This window comes from Ahaetulla prasina, chromosome 2, assembly GCF_028640845.1.
Source record: "Ahaetulla prasina isolate Xishuangbanna chromosome 2, ASM2864084v1, whole genome shotgun sequence".
Taxonomy (NCBI): domain Eukaryota; kingdom Metazoa; phylum Chordata; class Lepidosauria; order Squamata; family Colubridae; genus Ahaetulla; species Ahaetulla prasina.
Genome location: NC_080540.1, coordinates 260444406 through 260470487, shown reverse-complemented (window position 1 = coordinate 260470487; position 26082 = coordinate 260444406). Strand labels below are relative to the sequence as shown.

At 39.0% G+C, this 26082-nt stretch overlaps 1 protein-coding gene across 9 annotated transcripts in view; it reads left to right on the top strand.

Moving 5' to 3' along the window:
- The window catches only part of SLF1 (SMC5-SMC6 complex localization factor 1), a 38717-nt gene extending 21778 nt beyond the window's left edge, over nt 1-16939 (top strand). For all 9 annotated transcript variants that reach the window (XM_058168207.1, XM_058168202.1, XM_058168206.1 and 6 more), the window contains exons 12-18: nt 553-700; nt 4571-4716; nt 8405-8556; nt 8920-9053; nt 10953-11045; nt 11640-11822; nt 15746-16939. In XM_058168207.1, the coding sequence (XP_058024190.1) occupies nt 553-700; nt 4571-4716; nt 8405-8556; nt 8920-9053; nt 10953-11045; nt 11640-11822; nt 15746-16254 (1365 nt within the window). In that variant the 3' untranslated portion in view covers nt 16255-16939. The remainder of the gene's footprint in view (nt 1-552; nt 701-4570; nt 4717-8404; nt 8557-8919; nt 9054-10952; nt 11046-11639; nt 11823-15745) is intronic.
- The last annotated feature ends 9143 nt before the right edge of the window (nt 16940-26082 follow it).

Genomic DNA, 26082 nt, shown 5'->3' with positions numbered 1-26082 from the left:
TTACCTGCATTTCATGAGGAAAAAGAATTGTTATTCCTAATGAATATCCCATTCTTTTGCACAAAAGACCCACAGTCTCAATTTTGTCATATATATTCTTCACAAAAATGATAATTGTGTTCTGTGTCATCCCACAGCCTGCTAAAACAACCAACCTGATTTGAAAGAGGTTCAACCTCCCACCCCCACCCCCCAATTTCTATGAAGCTCAGTAAGCTTCGCCCACTCATTAATTCCAACTTCCCTTTAAAAAGATCCTATTCTGCTGAAAAATAAATTTAAAAGTGTTTGTATTTTTTACCCTTGCTAGATTATGGATAGATAGATCTTTTGAAGGGCAGAGGGTTGTATCATATTGAACTACCTTTGAAATAATCTGGACCACATCAGACAGTTTTTGTAGCTTCAGATTGGGCCCATCATCTTGAACGAGTAATTTCTTTATTCCTAGCAACTTAGAAAACATTTTATTTATTGAAGTGAATAATATACAGATAAATATGAATATATGTTAGTAAATAATAACAATATGGAACTTGTACTCTTTTTCAGGTCTTCAAACATGAAATAGCTGAGCTATTAAATGCAGTTTTGGGAGCTGTTGTGGAATATTGGATTATTTCAGGCTTCATAATGGACAGAAATATGTTGCCGTCTGTAGCTGATGACCTTGCTTCTTATATTGCCATTTCGTGTGATGGTAATGTTAATAATTAGTAATTAAGAATTAAGCATTATACCCATTATTATTTATAGCCTATATTATATATAAATGAAAAACCTGTTTGACTTTTTGAATATGTGCAGTAGAGCCTTCATCTACTATTAATTCTCTGCAACTTTTCTCCTTGAGGTTCCTTCTCAAAGGTTTTTTTTTTGTTTTATCTCGGGAATCCAGTGATTGACATTGTTAAGCTACCCATGCTATGTCCCTTGAATTTGTGGAACATTACACTAATTCTTTATCATTTATACTGTAACTTTAAGGTGTTGATTACAGGCAATTCTCATTTAATGACCTCAGTTGGGACCAGCAACTCTCTCTGTCAGCCTTCCCAAGGTAGATCAGACAGGAAATGTCACCAAATGAGTTATTTCTAATATATTGTAAGGCATTTAGCAGAATGTTTCTGTTAAGTACTTCAGAAAGTACAAACCTTCCTTTGTCTCCTTTTAAAACCTGATAGGATAGAGAGGATTTTTTTTCTGTCTGTTATGTAGCTGCAGGCTTCCCACCTCTTACCCTCCCCCCCCCCAAGGTTATTCCCCCATAATACTAAACAACACATTAATTGAGACCTCATTTGACCACAACAGACTTAGAACTCACTTCTGTGTGTTTATTAAACAAGACATCATGTGACCGCAACTTATGGTTTAACTTTTGGCTTCTCCATTGACTCTACTTGTCAAAAGGTGACTATGAAATACACAAACTGTGCCAGGGGATGCTGCTACAGTCATAATACCCACAGGTGTGAAATACCTTAATGCTGATCATGTATCCATGGGGATCCTGAGACGGTTGTAAGTGTGAGGACTACTGTGAGGACCAGTTACTTTTTCAGCACTGCTGTAATTGCAAACTGTCACTAAACATTCATTTAGCAAGGACTATCTGTGTCCATTAAAAAGGCCAAATTGGTTAGCAGTTGTTGTAAACTGAAATCTCCCTTGTCAAATATTGTTTTCCTCAAAACATACGGAGATGGTATATTACTGGATGTTTTGGGGGGGGGATGTTTTTCTTAATTTCTTCACCTTGTTTACAGACCTGAGATTCCTGGTGGTCTTTCACCCATGTACTAATTAGAACTACTCCTGCTTTCCTTTTTCAGTACCAGTCAAATCAGTTAGGTACAGTCACCAACTATGACAGTAAACAATTTGATGCTATAAAAAGCTATAACTTGTAACTGTTAACTTAAATGAGATTAATCATTATCATTCTAAGACATTCTGAGTGCCTTAATATCACAAATTGACCAAGGAGACAAAACCCACATGTATTATTAATATTAATATTAACCAAAGGTCAGCAAACTATACAAAAATAGAATGTAGTTTGCCACTGTGTATATGCACACTGATGGAACATAAACTTTCCTCTTTTTTCATCTTAGTATGCATTTTTAATTCGGGTGTTTTTCGTTTTCAAGTCAATGTTGACTCCTGGTGACTGAATGAGTCCCTGCAGTTTTTTTGGCTGCAGTTTTTTTGGCAAAATTGCAGAAATGGTTTATCATTGCTGGTTTCCTAGAACTGAGAATGAGTGACTAGCCCAAGATCAACCAGCTCACTCTATGCCTAAGGCAGTACTAGAGCTCACAACTTGTTTCTAGCCCCATGTTCTAACCACTACACCTGGCTATATAGTATGCAGAATACAAATTGATTATATATACCATCAAAAATGTTTAAAAAATGAACTTCTCATCCATACTTCCCTAATGAATTATTTTGAACTTTTGTATATGGTGAACTATAAGGCTAAAAATATTTTAAGTCATGAATTCTTAAAATTGACCTTTGCATGACATGCTCTATAATTAGATGATAGAGCTTGTAATTAAGACCTATATTCTTGTATCAGCTTCAAAGTGACAATATAGAACTACAACAGATACTATCTGCTACATCCAAGATTTGGAGGTAGAAAATTGTATTGATTACTAATAGCTTATACCATATATTAAATTTTGGTAGACATAATATAAATTTAAATACATAGAAGCATTTGGCAATGGTTCTCCTGGTACAGGTTTTGAGATTGTAGTTAAAATTGTAACAATATTAGTTGCAAGAATATTGCCTTGTATTTTTTTCCTTAAATGTTAAATTGACTCATTGGTTTTTCTGAATCTATGTTTTACTTTAAAACATAGCACAGATGCAGATTCTGTTTGGAGATATGTAGCTTTTACTTTAAGCGTGAAAACTTGATAAACATTTAGCTTTAACATCTGTAGTCATGAAAACCTTTGAAAGGCTAGTGCTTTCCTACCTGAAAACCATCACGGATCCGCTGTTAGACCCCTTGCAATTTGCATACCGAGCAAATAGATCAACAGATGATGCTGTTAATATGGCTCTGCACTACATCCTACAACATCTTGAGTCTCCAAAGACCTATGCAAGGGTCCTTTTTGTAGACTTTAGTTCAGCATTCAATACCATCATTCCAGACATTCTTCTAATTAAGCTAAACCAGCTACAGGTACCGGAACAGACTTGTAAGTGGATCACAAGCTTCCTAACAAACAGGAAGCAGCAGGTGAAGCTAAGCAAGATCACATCAAATACCTGTACAATTAGCACAGGGGCACCCCAAGGCTGTGTGCTCTCCCCACTTCTCTCTGTATACCAATGACTGCATCTCCAACGATCCATCTGTTAAGCTACTGAAGTTCACAGATGACACAACAGTGATCGGTCTCATTCGAGACAATGACGAATCCCCATATAGACGAGAGGTCGAACGACTAGCCTTGTGGTGCAACCAAAACAATCTGGAACTGAACACACTCAAAACCGTAGAAATGGTGGTAGACTTTAGGAGAAACCCTTCCATACTTCCACCTCTCACAATACTTGACAACACAGTATCAACAGTAGAAACCTTCAAATTTCTGGGTTCTATCATATCGCAAGATTTCAAATGGAGAGCTAACATCAAAAACATCATTAAAAAAGGACAACAAAGAATGTTCTTTCTGCGCCAACTCAGTAAGCTCAAACTGCCCAAGGAGCTGCTGATTCAGTTCTACAGAGGAATTATTGAGTCTGTCATTTGCACTTCTATAACTGTCTAGTTCGGTTCTGCAACCCAACAAGAAAGACAGACTTCAGAGGATAATTAGAACTGCAGAAAAAATAATTGCTACCAACCTGCCTTCCATTGAGGACCTGTATACTGCACGAATCAAGAAGAGGGCCGTGAAAATATTTGCAGATCCCTCGCATCCTGGACAAAACTGTTTCAACTCCTACCCTCAAAACGACGCTATAGAGCACTGCACACCAGAACAACTAGACACAAGAACAGTTTTTTCCCGAAGGCCATCACTCTGCTAAACAAATAATTCCATCAACACTGTCAGACTATTTACTGAATCTGCACTACTATTAATCGTCTCATAGTTCCCATCACCAATCTCTTTCCACTTATGACTGTATGATTGCCAACTTGTTGCTGGCAATCCTTATGGTTTATATTGCTATATTGACCATCAATTTGTTGTAAATTTTGTACCTTGATGAACATATCTTTTCTTTTATGTACACTGAGAACATATGCACCAAGACAAATTCCTTGTGTGTCCAATCACACTTGGCCAATAAAATTCTATTCTATTCTGTTCTATTCTATTCTTAAAAATTGTGTTAGAAATATTGCTCTTTTTATCAATTTAAACAGTTTTTACTTCAGATAGTTAAATGAGTGATAATTAAAATATTATTTATTTATTTATTTATTAATACTACAAAAATGTGATGCTTAGCAAATATTACAAGGGATTTTTTTCCAGATTACTGGACTAATGTTTTTTTTTGCTCACCTTATTTTTAGATTTTTCATATGAGGAATTAAAAGTATTCATTTCTTCTATCCCATCTCTGTGGCTTGAAATGTTTGTCGCAGAAGCTGTGTTTAAAAATCTGTATTTCCAGAACAGCTCTCTTCTTTCTAATGAACTGCTTTCTCTTCAAAAAATGGTAAGTGCTATTTGCTCATTTAATTTTATTTTGACCTGTCCTTTACTGTTGGCTTCATCTCTGTCTTTCTTTCTTGTGAATCTGCCTGATTATCAGAAGTCCTAGTGTGTGGATTGTGGAAGTCCCCTGTTCTGTCCCCACACCTCAGTCCGCGAGGCACGTGAACTGACTCAATTAGCTGGCAATTTAGTCCACGGCAGCTATCAGCTCTGGCAGCAAACCAGCAAGCGTCTGCCAAGGTTTTCTTTATCTTCCTTGATGCCGGCGTGTCAGAAGCTCATTACCGGAGCAACCAGGAAGTCAGGAACAAACAGCAATCCAAGCCAAATGCTCAGTCAAATAGTTCAGCTCAAATTTTCTCCAGTCAGTTTGGTTTGTCCGTCATGAAGTAGTAGAGCAGCCCCTCCTGCTTTTATACTCTGTGGGGTATGGCTCCGTGACACAGCACTTTCTAGGCCTGCTCCACCCCTTCTTCTGTTATTCCCGCCTCTCTTGTTTAAGAAACCGGGGATCTAACTAGGACTGATTATCCACAGCTAAGTCTGGAAGCATTGCCTGGGCGGGGGGGAGATACAGGAGACAGAGGCCTTGTCACCTCCTCCACCTGGCCTGCCTCTGGCTCCTGGAGCTGAGCCAGAGAGGCCGGCCCTGCAAAGGGGAGCCCTGATGGCCCTTCCCCCTCACTCTCTGAGTCACTTTCTGGCAGGGGGTCAGGCCCGGGGGTGGGGCTGGAGCCACAAGATCCCCAATCCCCATCTTCTCAAGGAAAACATGCTCTCTGTCATATACAGTACATAAAGAAGCTACCAAAGTATGGAGAACTATAAACACGATCTTGGAGAAACAGTATGATAGCAATTAGCTATTAGCATGATTTAAGTCTATACTTAGAGATGATTTGACACAGGAGTCTCAAACTTGGCAACTTTAAGACTTGTGGATTTCAACTCCTTTGCTGGTTGGAGAATTATGGGAGTTGAAGTCTACATGTCATTAAATTGCCAAGTTTGGAGACTCTTGAATACTAGAAAGAAACTCAAAATTTGCTTTGCCTTAACTCCTGAGTGTATGAGGGAGGGAAGGAAAAATGCTGTCAAGCTTTCAAAATCCTGTTGCTATACCCTATATCAGGGACGTGCAAACTTGGCTCTTTTAAGACTTGTGGACTTCAACTCCCAGCAAAGCTGGCTGAGGAACTCTGGGAGTTGAAGTCCACAAGTCTTAAAAGAGCCAAGTTTGCAGACCCCTGCCCTATATCAAGAAAACCAGAATTCCATTATTCGTGCAGTCTGTATCTTGACCTGGGCTGCATTGAAAGGCTGATAACCAACTGAGCATGAAAATATTATTTGCATTTTGCATATCTTTGTATTTGGCATATCTTCACATTCTTATGATTTGTAATACATTGACATCCCTGCAGTGTCTGTTTTAAAATTCCACCCAAAAACCTTGTATCTCTATCAGATCATTCCCATCTTGTGGTCTACCTACAGTAGAACATCACATTTTCTTTCGGAATTTTCCTTTTGAGAGGGCAGGTATTCTGATATGGATACCTGTATCATTTGTCTGCACTGTTCCAACACTGATTATTTGTATATTAATACATAAAATTAAAAAAGGAAATGATGCTTTCTCTTTAAATAAAGATTGATTTTGCTTGTTGCGGGAAGGAAGACCAAGTCATCTGTTTCTATATTAATTGCTCAGCCATGAGTTTGCACAATGGAAATTACTATACTTTTTACATTTTTTAACCATGAAAAAGGCAGCACAGTTGACGGGATCCGTTTCCCTCATGCACTAGTGAGGTGATGCCTGGAAGGAGATGATGGCCGATCCACCTCCTTTGGTGAAATAGGAAGCAGGGCTGGGGTAAAAATTCAAAAGACTTCGAGAGGAAACTTACGATCTCTTAACTTTCCATGTTAGTGACTTAGCTGTTCTGTTGCACCTTCAGATTTCCTGATCTGAGACTTTGTGTTTCTTATTCATCTTTTTTTATCTAAGCCATTTTATTTGCTCATACTCTTATTTGCTGTGGCCTTCATTTTTTTTTAATTTGCATTTATATCCCACCCTTCTCCGAAGACTCAGGGCGGCTTACACTATGTCAAGCAATAGTCTTCATCCATTTGTATATTATATACAAAGTCAACTTATTGCCCCCAACAATCTGGGTCCTCATTTTACCTACCTTATAAAGGATGGAAGGCTGAGTCAACCTTGGCCTGGTGGGACTTGAACCTGCAGTAATTGCAAGCAGCTGCTGTTAATAACAGACTGCATTAGCCTGTTGAACCACCAGAGGCCCCTGGAAAGAGGCTAAATAATTATAGTTCCATGTGGAAGTTTAGGTACTTCGGGTCAAACTGTGTATTTCCTGAGTGACCTCAGTGCTAATGCAACCTCAGTACACATGGTACAAAGTAAACACAACAGCTTTCTCCAAATATGAGAACATATTTTCTCTTTATGTGCAGTTATATGCTACATATGTATACGAAAGTAAAGTATGTACTGCAGGTCATGACACACGTGTTGTCATTGCCTGACACCTTTCCTGCAAATGCCCATACTTCTGACATCATATTTCACATTGTGCTCTGAATGTTTGGAACTATAGTTCACAATTTTTAATGTGTCAAAAAATAGTGACCTTTTTTACTATTGTTCTTAAAGCTAGAATATATGAGATGGAGTTTCCAACAGATATTATTGACGTAGTGGTGTTTAGCTCACCTGGGCTGCTAATAATCCTGGACTTTAGGCAGGCAGAGGAAAGTAACATTGCATTTCCCTGCTCCAGCTGAGCAAATAATCACTCTGTATATTTGAGTGAAAGGATTTCCCCTCCCCCCTCCCCCAGTTTTGGCATCTTTCAGTAAGATAAACATCATGGTAGAACTGCCAGCGGAGAAGATATCAGTAGACGAGCGCTTTCCTTCTTTTCTTCAGTTGCATCTACTGTGTCCTTCCTGTCAATAGAAGGCTTGGGAGAGGCTTTGGTTCAATTGAGACTACAGTAGGCAACATTTTCAATTACTTCTTTTCTGCCAACTCCCCACCACGTCGTGTGTATTGTGGGGCAAATTGCATGGAGGAAAGCATTACAGAATTACAGAAGGAAAGACGGAAATAAAAACCATCCTTTTTCTTAGTCCTGATCTGATCAATCTCCACTAAATCAAAAATCCTGTGAACAGAAAATACTGAAAGTATAAAAAAAAGTTTAAATGTTAATTTTTCAAAAGCTAGGTGTTGCTAAATCACGTTTTCTCCTTCTAGAAGAAAGTGTAGGGAAAAAAATCAGTAAAAAGCCTAGATTCGGCCCTCTTTGATTCCTTAATGCAATAGACCGAAGGCTACATTACAGTATATAGATACAGTACAATGTTGTCACAGTCATGGAAGGACAGGACTGTAAATTTCTCATGCTTGTATTTTTCTGCTATAGCAAGAAGCCATTTTGAATTCCCAATAATGGGTATAAAAGCATAAGAAATGTGTTTCATGGGAATTACTTTGGCATTAAGAATGATTAAAAACTGCTATGTAAACTCAAGAGCATGTTTATCCGAAAGATATTATTTAAAGATGTTAGCTTTAGATGCAAGAAGAGGAGACTGGTAATGCTATTATAATCTTTCAACATGCTCAGACCAAAATGTCATTCTTGCAACAGGTTTCTTGCTATCTGCCTACTTTACAAGCTGGAGTGTATGAGAAAGGGAAGAAAAAGAAAATAGGGCAATGGCCATGCTCTGAGTCTCAGAGGGCATTTCTGATGCTAAGTGGCGATAAGCAGAACCAAACCAAAGTCCTGCCTGATGTACCGTAAGTAACATCTACAATACCACTACAGTAGGATTCTGCTTTGACCTGACCCATTTCTTGAACTCTAAGTGACCTGTGATATCTGCAAATTATTATGCCTTGCTGTTTCAGTGATGAGCATGTTTGTGCTTGTACAAGGGTATGTGTATCTTTCTGTCTACACATATAGTCTACTGTACATACTGATTGTTCTAATTTTATTGAATTTTGGGGCTAGTTATGTGCTGCTGGGTTAAATTTTGCTTTCTGTTTTAATTGCGAGCAGTTAGAATTGTGAATACTTTATTATTGTAATACACAGTGGTTGTGTTTAAGGTAAGCATATCATGTAATGTCCTCTTTTCAATGTTTGCTTATTTGCAGTGTACAAACCAAGGATAACTCTGCTCATCTACCAAAAAATCTCGAACGGAAAACCAAGCCTACCATATTGCATGGCAAAGAAAATTGCCATTCTTCAGCGAACCAGATGAATGTCCATAAGATTAATCTTAAAGGTATTGTGCATTTCTAATGCGAAAAATCATAAAAGAATTTGCAATAAAGCAGTGTCACATAATTACATAAGCCAGACATCCCTTCCCTGCTTTACATGTTGCACATCATCAGATGCTTAAATATGGGAAGTCACATATATGAGTAAATGCCCCCCCCCCTTTTTTTTTTTGCAGGATTTCCCCCTCTTTTACCTACGTCTTCCAAACACACCAAGTTTTAAATTGAGAGTATACCTTAAATAAATCCATTTGGGTCCTGACTGTCTTATTTCACTAATCCACCCCAACCTGTGCTTGGAAAGGATCAGCATTATCTTCTGATTTGAAAGTCTAATTCTCTTGCTCCTCTCCACTCCTAGACATTTTGTGAACAAAGACTGAAGTGCATGCTGTATTATATATCTTTATTAAGCATGTGGAGTATTTTCTTCTTCTCGGCATTCAGCCCCAGGCTTTACTGTTCATTATATCGAAAGACAAATGTTGAGGGTTTAAATTATCAGTTTAGTAATTTACCCAAGTTCTACTTAAAGCACAAATTCAGTGAAATGTGTACAATTCAGTGAAATACAGTACAATTGTGATAGGGTTTCTGTGATAAAATGGTGATGAATTTAAGCTTGACATTTGTTAGGAAAGGTAAGAGCAATGCAATTAAAATGGTCTTCCTCCTATACTATATGCCTGAAATAAAAGGATTTTTTTTAAAAAAAAATTAATTTGCGTGGATTTTTATATTTTATTCTCGGTCTGTGCCAATTTCTCAAGAATTGTGTCAGAAACAATTACTTACAATTTATATCTTTTTCTTGATTAATGAGAGTGTACATAATATAAATTGGCACATAATTATCATTTAATGTAGAAATATTTGAAGGCAGGATATTGTACTTTCTTATAACAACAACCAAATGTTCTTTGCATAAATATAATGTTCTGAATACAAAGCAAGGCCTGGTAAAGTGGCTTATGATGGATTCAGCCACATGCAGCATAAACAGCTTGACTTTATCTTTCCTACATGTAGGTAAATAATGATCCAATCCAATGGCGCAAACGGTTTTTAAAAAAGGTTTCATTATTTATGTTGGGCAACATGTTTTTCATATGCTCTTGTTCTGATGTAATCAGTTCACCAAAATATTGTAGATTAATAGTTTTTTATTACCTGGCCTGCTGCAATTACACCACTACCTAGAAGTTTGCAATTCATATTTCAGGGTGGCAGATTTTGTTGTTTAATCTTTTTCTAGTTCTAAATGAGGTTGCATGTGTGGTTTTGTGTTTTGTTTTTAAAGAAAAAAAAAGATCATTTCATTCGTTTTAATCTCTTCCATTTCCCCCATCCCCCTCTTTTCATTCTGGTACTGTACATGAGCCAGACAGCCTATTGAGAAACAGTAAACCATCTGTTACCAGATTTGAAGTTTCGTATTATACTTGAGTGTGTAGAGGCACTCGTGCTTGGACAGAAACATTCATTTGAATTAAGCTACAAACGCTGTATCAAAAAAAGCCATGCACTTAATGTGGGTTCATGAATATAATTAAGGCAGGGCAACTGCATTCTAAACTTTTACGGCTTCAAATCCAAGCATTTTGTGCATGTATTCCATGATCATTTGGTCCTTTTATGTGACTGAAACATTTTACAACTAAAGGTGGGGGGGAGGAGAGATAATTCCTAAGTTAACCCTTTATTAGTGCAATCCTTGTTGGATCTGTGACTGAAGAGAAGCTTGGTGGTTTTTAAAAGTGTTCTTTAAAGATATTTGCACTGGGAAGGGGATATATTTCTGATGAATAAATATTCTGACAGATAGCACTCCTAATTCCTTTCACTTTGCTTATTGCCTTGATTTTCTGTTTTGCTTACACTGTATGAATTTTGCATTCTAGGGGAGACAGCTCTGCATATTGCTTGCAAAAGCAACAATGTGAAGAAATTGATTCATCTTCTGACTGTACAAGGAATAGATATTAATGTGAAAGGTAAGTGGCTGATTATTTTTTTTTGCATTAAATAGATACCATAAGCCTTCCAAATAACTATGAAAGGTATGTATTTGTAACGTTCTTCACAATGATTTTCTTACCCATAAAAATACATTAAAAGCAAAACTTGAGTGGTAGTTTGGAATGAAAGCTTGTTGAACCAGTCATTTGTTTCGTATAATTCTTGGGATTTTCAATTAACCACAGTAATTATTTAAAAATTACTCCTACCTGGCCATTTTATAATTATGAATTCAAAGTGATAACCTGGATAAGAATTTTGTTTAAATTCTAATAGACCAGCCCCATTTTAACTTCTAAAAAAATCTTTAGTTTAATAATACTATTAATATTAATCTGCTTTGTGGAAAACTTATTTTTAGATTATTGCAAAATTGCAGTGAATGCATCTTTCTTCTCAAGTCATGTTTCCTCTTTTAAAATAAAGTACCAAATTATATGTGATTTTTACTGAAGTTTATTTGTGTAGAAATGTGTTTATTATTTTTTTAGAAATTTGATTTTTATTTTTATGAACATCCCAATATGGATTTTGTTATTTCCTCAAACTCCTCATAATTTATGATTCAGACTATGCTGGTTGGACACCTTTGCATGAAGCCTGTAACCATGGTAGCACAGTGTGCGTCCGTGAAATTTTGCAGCATTGTCCAGAGGTAAACCTATTCAGTCAAGTGGATGGGGTGACTCCCTTGCATGATGCACTGTCAAACGGACATGTAGCGATTGCTGAGCTTCTACTTCAGCATGGTGGTGAGTGCATTTATGCTAAATAAGCTTAGAGAAATTTGAATCTCTAAAAATTGCAGAGTATTAAAATTGGAGGCTGTTTGGAATGTCATTTTGAAAGCTGGAGCTTTTCATAAATATTGATGTGTATCTTGCCATATTTATACTCATTCATCTTGTCAGTTAAATTATTTGTGGCTGTTTTTTCATATTTGCTGAATTGCAGATTTGCTTTAAAGATTATCTTAATAAACAATAGTATAGATTGCATTTCGTACTATCCCAAAACTTGATTTTACATTATATTACAATGAACTGCAGTATGCTTAAGCTGATTGCTTCGTGCCCCTTAATAACCAAGTGCTTTTATTTGGGTTGAACAAATATCTGTTGTTTCTTCTGAAAAAGGTGTCTTATTTTAATAGCAAAACACTATTGTAGATGCCATTTATATGACCTTTTGTATCTTACTTACATTGCATAACTGTTTAAATTTGCATGAGCATTTTATATCTGTAGATGCATAGCATAGTTTGTTATCTTTATTATGCCATGGTGTCATTGTGATTTCATGTTTTATCTTGTTTCCAGATTTATATAACTCAGTTGCATAGAGTAAAAAAAAAGTGTTGTACCTGGTTTTTTAGCTAAACTTACCCCAAATTACAAATTAATGCTGTTTTTTGTTTGCTCTGGAAGGCTCCTTTGTATTTGCAGTTGTCTCCTGCCCCCTAAAGGCTATTTGCTTGATCTCTGTCTGACATTCTTTCCCAATCAATATATCCCTGTTCTTCCCTCTCAGTGTATATTTTCCAGAACAGTAACATGATCTCCCAGGTGTTTTATTTATCTACTGCACCATGCAGATGACAGGCCCAGCCAATACCTGGCTTCTCTTCAATCGGTCTAAGTGATGCAAGACCCAATATTACCGCAAGTCCAAGTCTTCAATTGAATGTGGCATTCCACTGACAGATGTGCATTTTTCCTGTGTGTCAATGAAGAATGGCCACTGGATGATCCCCTTGTCCTAAGGGAGAAGATCTACTTGCTCTTTCATTCATCAAGGTCTTCTGGCAACTTTACAGGCTGTGTGCTCAGACTTATCTTCGCTGTCAGTTGCCAGGCTTTGGCCTGTCAGAGGTTTTGACAAGAGCTTGACAAGAACTCTGTGTTGCATATTCAGGGTAGAATTACTCACATTTCTTCTTCTTCAGAACCATTCAAAACTTTCACTCTCTTCATCCATATGCCTTTTATTTTTTTAAGTAACTAACTACAATGCAGTATCAATGTTTTAGAGTTAATAACATTTCTGTACTACTCGAGCTAATTTCATCTCTATAAACTTTCACCACAGTTATACTAATATTAATCTTTTTAGTGCACCATATTCTGCACATCTTCTAATTCTCATTAAATTCTAATTCTATTAAACAGGGTACTTTGAAAGATGATAATTTGGCCAGGATTATCCAACAACGTTTTTCTTACCTCCATGTACTGTATTAGTTTTAGCATAACCATTTTTAGGCAGAAAAGGGCATTCCAGTTAAATGTAGATAACAGGTTCTTTATGACTACCCATGTTATTTGTCAATTCCAAAAAGTATGTATTTCTTATTCTGTGGTTTGCAATCCTGTAAAATCTAAATTGATGGGATGTTTTCCCTAACCAAAATAATGTCTATATGGCAGTGAATTACATAGTAATATTTTTCCCTATTCTAACAAAACAAAATATGAACAGTGATCACTGTTAAGAAAAAAGAGGTCTCTACTTCAGTCACTCCCTTTTACTTTCTAGTAAGTCCTGGATGCACGCTTTTAAACATTGATAAATATGGACTTTTATATCTACAAATTCTACATACTTGCTGAATTAAGATAAATGCATGCTAGGTAAGCTACTCAGTGTAGACATGTAGAAGCAAAAAAAATCATATGTTCTTTGACTGTGTTGAGATTTTATCGTATCAAAAGCTTTTATATTAGCGTAATTTGCATGACTTTCTACAAAGTAAGAACATAATGGAAAGCCATTACAGATATTTACATCATTGTCCAAATTTCTGGCCTATACAGACATAAGTTGCCATGGTGCATAGAGAGAATCCCAGATTAAATAGAAGTGCAGAAACTCATCCCTTTCACAGCATAGTTAGGCTGCAGCATGAGCCAGATTGTTTTCCAGAATAAAAGGAATAAATTTTGTCAGCTGTTTTTTTTAAATCAACATAGTAGAGACAATGTGCTTTTCATCGATCATAGCTACATACAGAAAGTTCAATAAAAAATAGACTAAACGTATACTTACATCCAGAATGAATACTGTAATCAGATTTACGCATAGAAGAGACTATTTGTAGCTCAGGATTGAACTGTGAGGTCCTTAGTGCTCTCTGAGCTTGGCTGTTTTCTTGCAGACATTTTATTACCAAACTAGGTAACATCGTCAGTACTACAAGGGAGTGGGGTTTGCTCTCATTTTATATGCTAGTGTTTGCTCTATCAGTGTTGGTAAAGATTAACAACATCTACAACCACTCAAGAGAGACAATCAAAAATCCAAAAAGGAAACAAAAAGACCCAAACACCTTCTCATTAGGAATCAACACCTAGATTAGCAAAAAGTAACACTAAAATTAACACTAGCGCAACACTCAAGAAGTAAACAGTACCCCCATGAAGGAACCACCAATATAGACAAGCTAACTGTAAACAACAGTCTAATCAACAAACACCAAGATCACTCCCAGCAACCCAAAAGGGTGAGGCCCTATCATATAAAATGAGGAAAACCCCCACTTCCTTCTATGTAATCAAATTTCTTTAGCTTAGTGAGATCATAACCTAGAATTTTAGCTATCATGATTATTGCTAATTAGGATTTCTAGAACTTTTATTTCAAACCCAGCAAGGAGATATGGATTATATTGTAATATACTATACTTACATGTAAGAAGCACCAAAGTGCTTAGTGGTGATGTCAGCCGGTGACATCATCATTGCCCAGGGGACACCCTGTTGTAATATAATGTAAGCTGATGAAAACCAAGTTACAATAATTTTGGATGTGTATGCTTATTGTATCCCTATTGCATTCCATACGTCTATTCAGAAGACATTTAATTGAACTAATATGAGTTGCTTGGTTAAAGGGTGCATGGAAGTAAAAATTAACAGAACACCTTGATAACAGAAATATTATTGGTTCTCCTTACATATTTGAGATTGCTTTCAATAATGGTCAACTTTAGAGGACTGTGAAGCCTATTCCAAAACCATTATTTTTCTTTCTTGTAATTATTACATGGTTGAATTGGAGGCTTGTTTGTTTCAGGTCATTGACTACAATCCCATCAGGATGCTTACATTTTTACAAACAACTGAAAATATGCTTAGAATTGTAACCTGTTTTTATACATACAACTATGTACAACAAATAACCTTTGCTCAGAACAGGAAAGTTGTTGTGTTTTTTTTGTGTGTTTTTTTTTTGGTTGGGGGGGGGGGCTTGGATCCCCAGCTGGAGTCTGCATCAAGCCTGGTTGTTGACAAGTTTTATTTGCATTATTAGAGGGTTTTAAGGAATAAATTGTGTGCCACTTAAAACAAAGGAGCCCTCAGTTTTGGAAAAAAATGACTCAATTGTTATATGATTATGAGGTTCTAGGGAGTGCAATGAAGCATCCCCTCAGAAAAAAAAGATATAAATCATGCAGTAACAGACTTTTTAATAGTCATGGTATAGTGTCTTAACAGGATAAAATCACATTATAAAACATCATCTAACCTTGATTTGAATTATGTTATTTATCTAGTTTTTTAAAATCTGATTTTGTTGTGTTGCTCATCTTTAAGATTCAGAGTCAGTCCAGACTTTTCTTAGGCACTTTTTATCTACATGTCTGTATAATTTCTGACTGATGTTTTGTCTCCTACAGGATTAATATTACTACAGCAAAAAGATTCTAAAGGAAAGTTACCACTTGATTACATAAAATGTCCAGCAACCAAGCAACGTCTTTTGAATATTGTGAAGCCAGAACAGACAGTTGAGGAATTTCATGCTCAAGTACAAAGTAATTTCTATAATCAACGCAAAGAATTATGGATAAACTTATTTTGCAAGATGTTGTTAAATCTTTGTTCTGTATATGACTTATTTAGACCTTTTCCTATTACCTTTAAAAAGCTTGGTTTCTCAGATCCATACCTGGTGACAGATGACTGTTATAAGCTTGATATGAACTCTTCTAATCATTGGTTAATAGATCTATATTTTAAAGAGCTTGAAACTTTTCAGAAACTCCCAGAATATCTTCAGAAAACGATTGAGGATCTTAAAAATGACCCAGAAGAACAGAAACAAGCTTTCTTCACAATGTTACAGCAAATTATAATTACAATTCAGATGTCTGGTTCATGTTTAACTAACAAACTTCAAAGTTAGTGTGACTTGCCTAAAATACATAAACTGTAATATTCAGTGGCAATTTTTGCTTGGATAAGTGAAACACATGAAAAGTTGTGTTTTTTCCCCAACACGTGAAAGGTTGAAGACTGGCTTAGTTGTAAGCCATGTTAGAGAACCCTAATATGAAAACTGTTATGATCATCCACTTTAATGTCCACTTTCTTTTGTGGAGTAGTTGAAGAGATTTCTAGTTTTACCCTAACGATATAGTTCTCAATGATTCCTCAGTTCAGGAAGCTTTACAACATGCCAGGATTAAACAACAGTGTGATTCTTGAATGGATTGATAAAATTTTAGGCTGAGGCCCAACGTGGTTCATTCACGTAACAAACAAATGACATTCTGTTACATTTGTGTTAATTTTGTTACAATGCACAAGTGGGTTCAAACAATTGTTCTGTATTAATTCAATTAATCTTCACGTTATTGTTGTATAATGATGGTTTGATAGGTACACTGATGGGTTTTCAGAATACAGGTCTGTAAGTTTGAACATTTTTTGGTGATGATGTATATGTGAAGTTTCCAATATATATATATATTGTATATAACAGTATATATCTTTATATCTTTATACTGTTGCCTATACTGAAATAAACAAGTCATTTTTATGTAACAATTTGCATATACTTTTTTAGAAAAATAAATGTCCCAAACTCTTTTAAACATATGTACTTCATTTTTAAATATATTGCCTTGAACATCTGCATTTCTGCAACTGTAATTGCTGCCAAGTGGTACTAAGCGGTAATTATTTTGTGTTCAAATGAGCCAAGTACATTGAATGAAGTGTCTCATTTGAAAAGAGGTAATACAGGAAAGTAAGATCACATCTCTGCTGCTAAGAGATACCAAAGACCATGAGTATTTTTTTCAATGTCTATCTCTCTTCTGTCTCTGAAAGAGAGAAAGGAGACCTTTCAAAGTTATGAGCCCTGCAGAAAGCCTGTTCTCACATACTTTTTTATAGTAATTAAAAACCCATCCTGTTTCACCCTTAAACGAAAGCACAATCTTGCTGGGCCTTAACACATCCTTCTTGTTCCTCCTAGTCTCTACACAGATCTCAAGGTACAAAGGAATCTCACCTTCCTGTCAGGATTACCTTATCAGACAAAGCAGCATATCCATGAAAATCTTCCTCAAAACTTAATGGGATTCATATTTTGTAATAAAGTTTACCTGTACTTTTTTTTTCTTTTAAACCATCTCCAGGCAGTTTTTATGCATGAATTTATCCAAAGTTTCAGTTTTATTTCAAAGTAGAGCATAAACCTGAGATGGAATTATTTGTGTGGATTGATAATGCTGGTATTGAGTAGTCCTCTTTGCTCTCTCGGGGACCTTTTATATCCATGTTGGTGAACAGTGGCATGCATAGCCATATCAGTGGGCGTGCAACCTCAGCCCACCAGAAGTAGGGAAACAGACTGTTTCCTGTCTCTGGAAGGCCTCGGGTGGTGGTGGGGAAGGCCCGTTTTTTGCTGTACCCAGCCTCCATAGCCTTTCTAGGAGTCTGGGGAAGGCAAAAATGGCCTCGCGCCCTCCGGAGACCCTCCAGAAGCCCTCCGGAGGCCAGAATCAGCCCATTTGCCAACTTCCAGTGGGATAAGGCCCATTTTTTGCTGTCCCTAGCCTCCAGTGCCTCTCTAGGATTCTGTGGAGGGTCTGGGGAGTGGGAAACGGCCTTCCTCACTCCCCAGAGGCCCTCTGGAGGCCAGAAACAGCCCATTTGCCAAGTTGGGGCGAACCGGTAGCAAGCCACCACTGAGCTATATGGAAGCAGCAGTGTGAGTTGTAATGGGCAAGTTTTGTTAATGCTCACATAATGCCTCTTCTGATTTCACTGATGATCAATAGGTTTCTAAGTGCAATTCAAGGTACTGGTTTGTTATCTATAAAGCCCTCTATAGCATAGGGCCTGATTATCTGAAGAATGACTTGTCTCTGGTTTTTATCTGCCCTGTATGGTCGCATTTGGCATGCACCAAGTCCAAACAATGTCATCTACTGGAAATCAGATTCTAGAATAGTTTTCAATAATTTTGAAATGCCCTCTATCCTGCCTGCCGTTCAGTGAGCCTTAGAAACTTGGCTCTTCTCCAGCCTTTGGAGATTGTCAGGCCCTTTTAGAGTAGATGTATTATGAGGCAGAGGGTTTTTATTCTTTCCTCTTAGCAACTTATTTTCTGATATTGGCCTTTTTGGATTTCTAAACCACGGTGTCATTGTGGAGTCATGTGGGCCTCCACATTTATTTTATTAATAAGTAGATAAATTTGTCTTAGCGTTAGAGCCTTGAGCTTCGTCTCCATTGCACCTGCACAGAAATGGAGCAGCGATACTTTTCTGTATTAGGCAGAAATCCTCCATTGTGATGTGGGGCGAGAGAAGCCAGAAAATTGAGCTGTTTCATTGTTATTTGGAAAATCTATCATTCCCCTCAATTTGGATTCCAATATTAGGATAGATCATAGAAAAGTAACCTTGGTAACCATTTGGCAGGTTCATATGAATATTCTTCAACTTGCCGCTCAGAAAGATGAAGACAGAAGACAGATACAAGGACTTTGCTCGATCCTTGCCCTTTCTGGCTGATTAAATCAGTCAGGTGAGGTTGGGTGATGATCAATATCTTCCTGTGCAGTGTGTTATGTCCTACAGAAGACCTTTACTGAAAAAGCTTTTCCTTCATCCAGAACATTATTCCAATTATAGGTCAGTTAAATATTCTGTTCTTGGATAAGGAGATTTTTAAAATGGTGTTTTTCAGCTGCAGTTGCATCTGGATGAAACATTTTCTGCAATCATATTAATTGGGGTTTCGTCTGAGACCTATTTGGTCATGCTGGGAGATTATATTTGGAAGCTTTTTGTAGCATCAGTCACTTTATCTGGGCCCTCTGGCAGAGTTAAGCATTGGAGGAATGATTTTGTTTTGCTTTTTCCTGTTGGGATGATGCTGTGCATAATGGACTCATGTTGCTATAATCTATCTCTCAGCTCTCTAGTAACTATTTTTCTTCATTCATTCATCTATCGATCCATCCATTCATTATTTCTAAAGCAACCCAAATCTTAGTACCCTTGAATGCCATTAATCTCAATAATGCCAGATGAGGGAGTACAAGCTAAAACTAAAGGTGAAAGTGCTGTTGATAAGAAAGGGATTGGATCAGGGGTGCTATTCAGCAGGTTCTGACAGGTTCTGGAGAACCGGTAGCGGAAATTTTGAATAGTGCAGAGAACCGGCAACAACCACCTCTGGCTGGCCCCCGAGTGGGGTGGGAATGGAGATTTTGCAATATCCTTCTCCCAGGAGTGGGGAGGGAATGGGGATTTTGCAGTATCTTTCCCCTGCCATGCCCACCAAGCCATGCCCACAGAATCCGGTACTAAAAAAAATTGAATTCCACTACTGGATTGGATTGAGATGAAACTTGATTTGGATGTGGTTAATTCCCGTAGAAAGAGCAGGGTTGCCCTTTGGAAGTAATCTTGAACTTTAAGTTGTCACTGGATTCATAGATGGCAGCAAGAAGAATGAACCCTATTTCTGTAATTACAGAATTATGCTAATATACCAACTGTAACCTTCCTGAGCTGGTCTGACAGTTATCTTTATCTATTTCGGTGCTTTTTCTCTTTAAGAAAGTACATTTAGCTCCCACTCTCCCAATATTCAGGAAGATAGGGAAAAAACAGAAACAAATTCTTTGCCAACTTTTAATGAATTTTAATTGTTTCATTTTATATATTTTATGCTACAAAAATGTAAGCCTCTTGAGTGTTGGAATAAACATAAAGGTGGGATATAAATGTATTAATTACATAAAAATGAAGTATAATTATTCATCTAATTGTGTTTTTACTCTACATTACCTAGGGCTTCTCCCACAATAAAAAAAAAAACTAACAGTCTACAAGTCAAAATAAAAACAGTACAAAAATAGTGGGTTTTTTAATGGGGGAGATGAGTACCTTTGAGCAAGTGTTGATACTTGGTGCCTGCCTGCCAAGTTTATGCACTATTTTTCAGGAGTAATTTGCCACTGCCTTCTTCCTAGGACTTGGAAAGTGACTGTCCAAGATCACCCAGCTGACTTCATGCCTAAGGCAGGACTAGAATTCATGGTCTCCTGGTTTGTAGCCTGGAGACTTAAACACTACTCCAAAGTGGCCTTCACAGACTAGTTGCTAAAATATAAATGCACATTGTGTATTAATATTCTAATCAGGAATATTACAGAAGAATAGATGGTATAATTTACAATTACATATAATTTAAATACAAAGCAAATAAATAGTAGAAAGTGAATTATCCCAGTTCAAAAAAGGCTTATGAAGGTTTATTAATACAGCTGAACTGAACTTCCCATTAGAGTTACAAACATGCTAGTTTCTCAATAGTTAAGAGTTAATCATATTCTAAACTGAGTTTGGTTGAAAGTAGGATTCCTTCTCCCACCCCTCACCCCTCACCTTAACGGCTATTCAATATTCTGGCCATGTGCATTGCTATTCTTTCCTTAATAGCAATTTACATGCTCTGCTTTACTTATTATAAAATTAACTTTACAAACTATTTTATGACATTTTTATTAAAGTTTAAAAATACAAAGAAACTAAAAGCTAAGAAAAATATAACATGTAAAAAGAAAAAGGTGCATAGAAAAATAATATATATATAAAGAAATGACTCCCCTTTCATCAAGACAAGTACAAACAATATCAGTAACTTGTCACCTTCTCTAACATTTCAACAAAGGATCTCTCATCTCATCTCCCACCTCTTAACTATAAACAAGTTATAAAACCCTGTCATTCAATCCTAATCATTTAACTTTATCGGAAATAACATAAATTTTAACTCAAATAAATCAGTTTCACATTCCTTTACTTTTCACACGTAGGCTATCATTTTCTCTAAAAATAAAATTAAAAATCCCTTATTCCCATATCTTATAAATGTATAAACAAATCTTTAAAACTCTGTCACTCAGTCCTCGCTGAGAAAAGTCTATTAAGGGCTACTAGAAAACTATAATGTATGTATTTAACCTTAATCGAATAGGCCAATTTAACATTCCTTTTAAAAATCTTGATGTTTATCCTCTTTATCACCGGCTATAGCAGGGGTGTCCAAAGTTTTTTTGGTGAGGGCCAAATACAGAAAAATAAGCAAAGGCCCGGGCCACACCATTGAACAGGGGGGGGGATTTTTTTTCGTACCAGTTCTGTGGGCGTGGCTTATTTTGGGGTGTGGCTTGGTGGTCATGTGACTGGTGGGCGTGGCTAACTGCTCATGTGACTGAGTGGATGTGGCTACTCAGAGGGCTAAAAAAAGTAATTTTTGACCAGTCCTCACACTTATGACCATCCTCACATTTATGCCCATTGCAGCATTTTTAACAACCATATCACTCATTTCACAACTGCTTCTCTTCACCACGGTTACAAGATAGGGTGCAAAATGTAAAGATAGTTGTAGGTGTGAGGACCAGTCAAAAGTGTGAGGACAGGTCAAAAATAACTTTTTCAGCCCTCTGAGTAGTCCTTATGCACAAAATGCTGCAACAGGCATAAATGATGACCGGTCATAAGTGTGAGGACTGGTCAAAAGTGTGAGAACCTGTCAGAAATCACTTTTTTCAGCCGTCTGGGTAGTCCCTATGCACAGTTTAGGCTTAAGTATACGAAAGTTTGGTGGTTGAGACACGAAGGACTTCACAGAGATGGCTATCAGTCATTCTGGATCTCAGTCTGCTTTTGTTCTGATTTAACAGAGAAAATGTTTGTTCACATATGTATGTTGAGCCGAACAGGCTCATCATTCTTTTTGCGTGGCGTCTCATCAGAGGAAACTTGGCATGATCCAAACTCTGATAGAAGTCAGGGAGGGAGAGAAGCTGATGTTGACTCTTCAGAGAATCATCACATTGCATTTCAATCAGTTCTAACTGCAGACTCTCCTCCACTTCTTCTGCATCCACCAGGAAGGGGGTCGAGAACAGCTTGATTTGTTTTTCAATGACAGAAAAATCTTGAAAACGCTGGTTGAATTCTGTCACAAGAGATGTAATTACAGAAACATATTTCTCCTTTTTAGCAGAAAGGTCTGCCTTTGGAAAAGCAGACTTGATTTCAGACAGCGCAGGGAAGTGTGCAGTTTACAATATGTGGATATCATCTTCATTTAAGGGGGGAAAATGTTTCATATTCATTCATCTTGGCCAGGGGTGTCCAAACTTGGTCTCTTTAAGACTTGTGGACTTCAACTCCCAGAGTCCCTCAGCCAGCAAAGCTGGCTGAGGAACTCTGGGAATTGAAGTCCACAAGTCTTAAAGACCAGGTTTGGACACCCTGATCTTAACTTTGTTTTGTATTTGGTATGAACTTGAAACTCCCTTCGTTATTCCCTGCCCAAGGGGTGGAGGCGCGAGGAGCCTCACCAGGCGGCCCGAGGAAGGCGAGGGTAGAACTGCTGGGGTCGGGCACGGCCAGCAGCCTCTTTCTCGCTCGCCCCCCCTCCTCCGCCCCCTCCCTTAGTTATTCCCTGCCCAAGGGGTGGAGGCGCGAGGAGCCTCGCCAGACGGCCCGAGGAAGGCGAGGGTAGAACTGCTGGGGTCGGGCACGGCCAGCAGCCTCTTTCTCACTCGCCGCCTCCTCCTCCTCCCCCTCCCTTCGTTATTCCCTGCCCAAGGGGTGGAGGCGCGAGAAGCCTCGCCAGGCGGCCCGAGGAAGGCGAGGGTAGAACTGCTGGGGTCGGGCACGGCCAGCAGCCTCTTTCTCGCTCGCCGCCTCCTCCGTCCCCTCCCTTCATTATTCCCTGCCCAAGGGGTGGAGGCGCGAGGAGCCTCGCCAGGCGGCCCGAGGAAGGCGAGGGTAGAACTGCTGGGGTCGGGCACGGCCAGCAGCCTCTTTCTCGCTCGCCGCCGCCTCCTCTGCCCCCTCCCTTCGTTATTCCCCGCCCATGGGGAGGAGCCGCAAGGAGCCTCGCCAGGTGGCCCGAGGAAGGCGAGGGTAGAACTGCTGGGGTCGGGCACAGCCAGTAGCCTCTTTCTCGCTCGCCGCCTCCTCCGCCCCTCCCTTTGTTATTCCCTGCCCAAGGGGTGGAGGCGCGAGGAGCCTTGCCAGGCGGCCCGAGGAAGGCGAGGGTAGAACTGCTGGGGTCGGGCATGGCCAGCAGCCTCTTTCCCGCTCGCCGCCTCCTCACCTGTTTCTCGATGGCTGTCACTGCCGCCACGCGTGTCCGACATGGGGAGGCGCGAGGAGCCTCACCAGGCGGCCCGAGGAAGGCGAGGGTAGAACTGCTGGGGTCGGGCATGGCCAGCAGCCTCTTTCCCGCTCGCCGCCTCCTCACCTGTTTCTCGATGGCTGTCACTGCCGCCACGCGTGTCCGACATGGGGAGGCGCGAGGAGCCTCACCAGGCGGCCCGAGGAAGGCGAGGGTAGAACTGCTGGGGTCGGGGACGGCCAGCAGCCTCTTTCCGCCGCCGCCCCCCCACCTGTTTCTCGATGGCTGTCACTGCCGCCACGCGTGTCCGACATGGGGAGGCGCGAGGAGCCTCACCAGGCGGCCCGAGGAAGGCGAGGGTAGAACTGCTGGGGTCGGGCACGGCCAGCAGCCTCTTTCCCGCTCGCCTCCTCCTCCACCCCCTCCCTTCATTATTCCCCGCCCATGGGGAGGAGCATGAGCCTCAGCGAACCACCGGGCAAGCACCGGGAGGCGGCCGAAAAGGGCCATATTCAGTTATACTTTCAAAATTTGCTGCGGGCCAATAAAAACTGACCCGCAGGCCGCAGTTGGCCCGCGGGCCGTAGTTTGGACACCCCTGGGCTATAGCAAACCTCCTTCCCAGACTGAAGGTAATCAACAACTGGCAGATGACCTGAATGAGTTTTACTGCAGGTTTGAAAGGAAACTACAGCCACCTATCTCCACAACCCCCATCTCAGACACACCAACAACAGTCAAGCCTCCTACAACTGACCCCATTTCATTGGGTTCACAACCCCTAGTGATCACAGAAAAGGAAGTGCAGGACCTATTTCACAGACAAAAGCCAGGAAAAGCTCCAGGCCCAGACAAGATAACTCCTTCTTGCTTAAAAGTCTGTGCTGACCAATTGGCCCCCATCTTTACCCATATTTTCAATAAATCACTAGAGATGTGCTATGTTCCTTCTTGCTTCAAACGCTCTACCATTATCCCAGTGCCGAAGAAGCCCACCATCAAGGAACTAAATGACTACAGACCAGTTGCTTTAACATCTGTAGTCATGAAAACCTTTGAAAGGCTAGTGCTTTCCTACCTGAAAACCATCACGGATCCGCTGTTACACCCCTTGCAATTTGCATACCGAGCAAATAGATCAACAGATGTGCTGTTAATATGGCTCTGCACTACATCCTACAACGTCTTGAGTCTCCAAAGACCTATGCAAGGGTCCTTTTTGTAGACTTTAGTTCAGCATTCAATACCATCATTCCAGACATTCTTCTAATTAAGCTAAACCAGCTACAGGTACCGGAACAGACTTGTAAGTGGATCACAAGCTTCCTAACAAACAGGAAGCAGCAGGTGAAGCTAAGCAAGATCACATCAAATACCTGTACAATTAGCACAGGGGCCCCCCCAAGGCTGTGTGCTCTCCCCACTTCTCTCTGTATACCAATGACTGCATCTCCAATGATCCATCTGTTAAGCTACTGAAGTTCGCAGATGACACAACAGTGATTGGTCTCATTCGAGACAATGACGAATCCGCATATAGACGAGAGGTCGAACGACTAGCCTTGTGGTGCAACCAAAACAATCTGGAACTGAACACACTCAAAACCGTAGAAATGGTGGTAGACTTTAGGAGAAACCCTTCCATACTTCCACCTCTCACAATACTTGACAACACAGTATCAACAGTAGAAACCTTCAAATTTCTAGGTTCTATCATATCGCAAGATCTAAAATGGACAGCTAACAACAAATACTTCATCAAAAAAGGACAACAAAGAATGTTCTTTCTGCGCCAACTCAGTAAGCTCAAACTGCCCAAGGAGCTGCTGATTCAGTTCTACAGAGGAATTATTGAGTCTGTCATTTGCACCTCTATAACTGTCTGGTTCGGTTCTGCAACCCAACAAGAAAAACAGACTTCAGAGGATAATTAGAACTGCAGAAAAAATAATTGCTACCAACCTGCCTTCCATTGAGGACCTGTATACTGCACGAATCAAGAAGAGGGCCGTGAAAATATTTACAGACCCCTCGCATCCTGGACATAAACTGTTTCAACTCCTACCCTCAAAACGACGCTATAGAGCACTGCACACCAGAACAACTAGACACAAGAACAGTTTTTTCCCCGAAGGCCATCACTCTGCTAAACAAATAATTCCCTCAACACTGTCAAACTATTTACTGAATCTGCACTACTATTAATCTTCTCATAGTTTCCATCACCAATCTCTTTCCACTTATGACTGTATGACTGTAACTTGTTGCTGGCAATCCTTATGATTTATATTGATATACTGACCATCAATTGTGTTGTAAATGTTGTACCTTGATGAACGTATCTTTTCTTTTATGTACACTGAGAGCATATGCACCAAGACAAATTCCTTGTGTGTCCAATCACACTTGGCCAATAAAAATTCTATTCTATTCTATTCTATTCTATTCTATTCTATTCTATTCTTAAACAGTGTCTCAAAAATCGATTTCTTTTCATTTTGCTTTTTCTCAAAACTGATTTATGGTATAACACATCTCTTTTATAAGTTCAAGAGAAGAAAGTTGT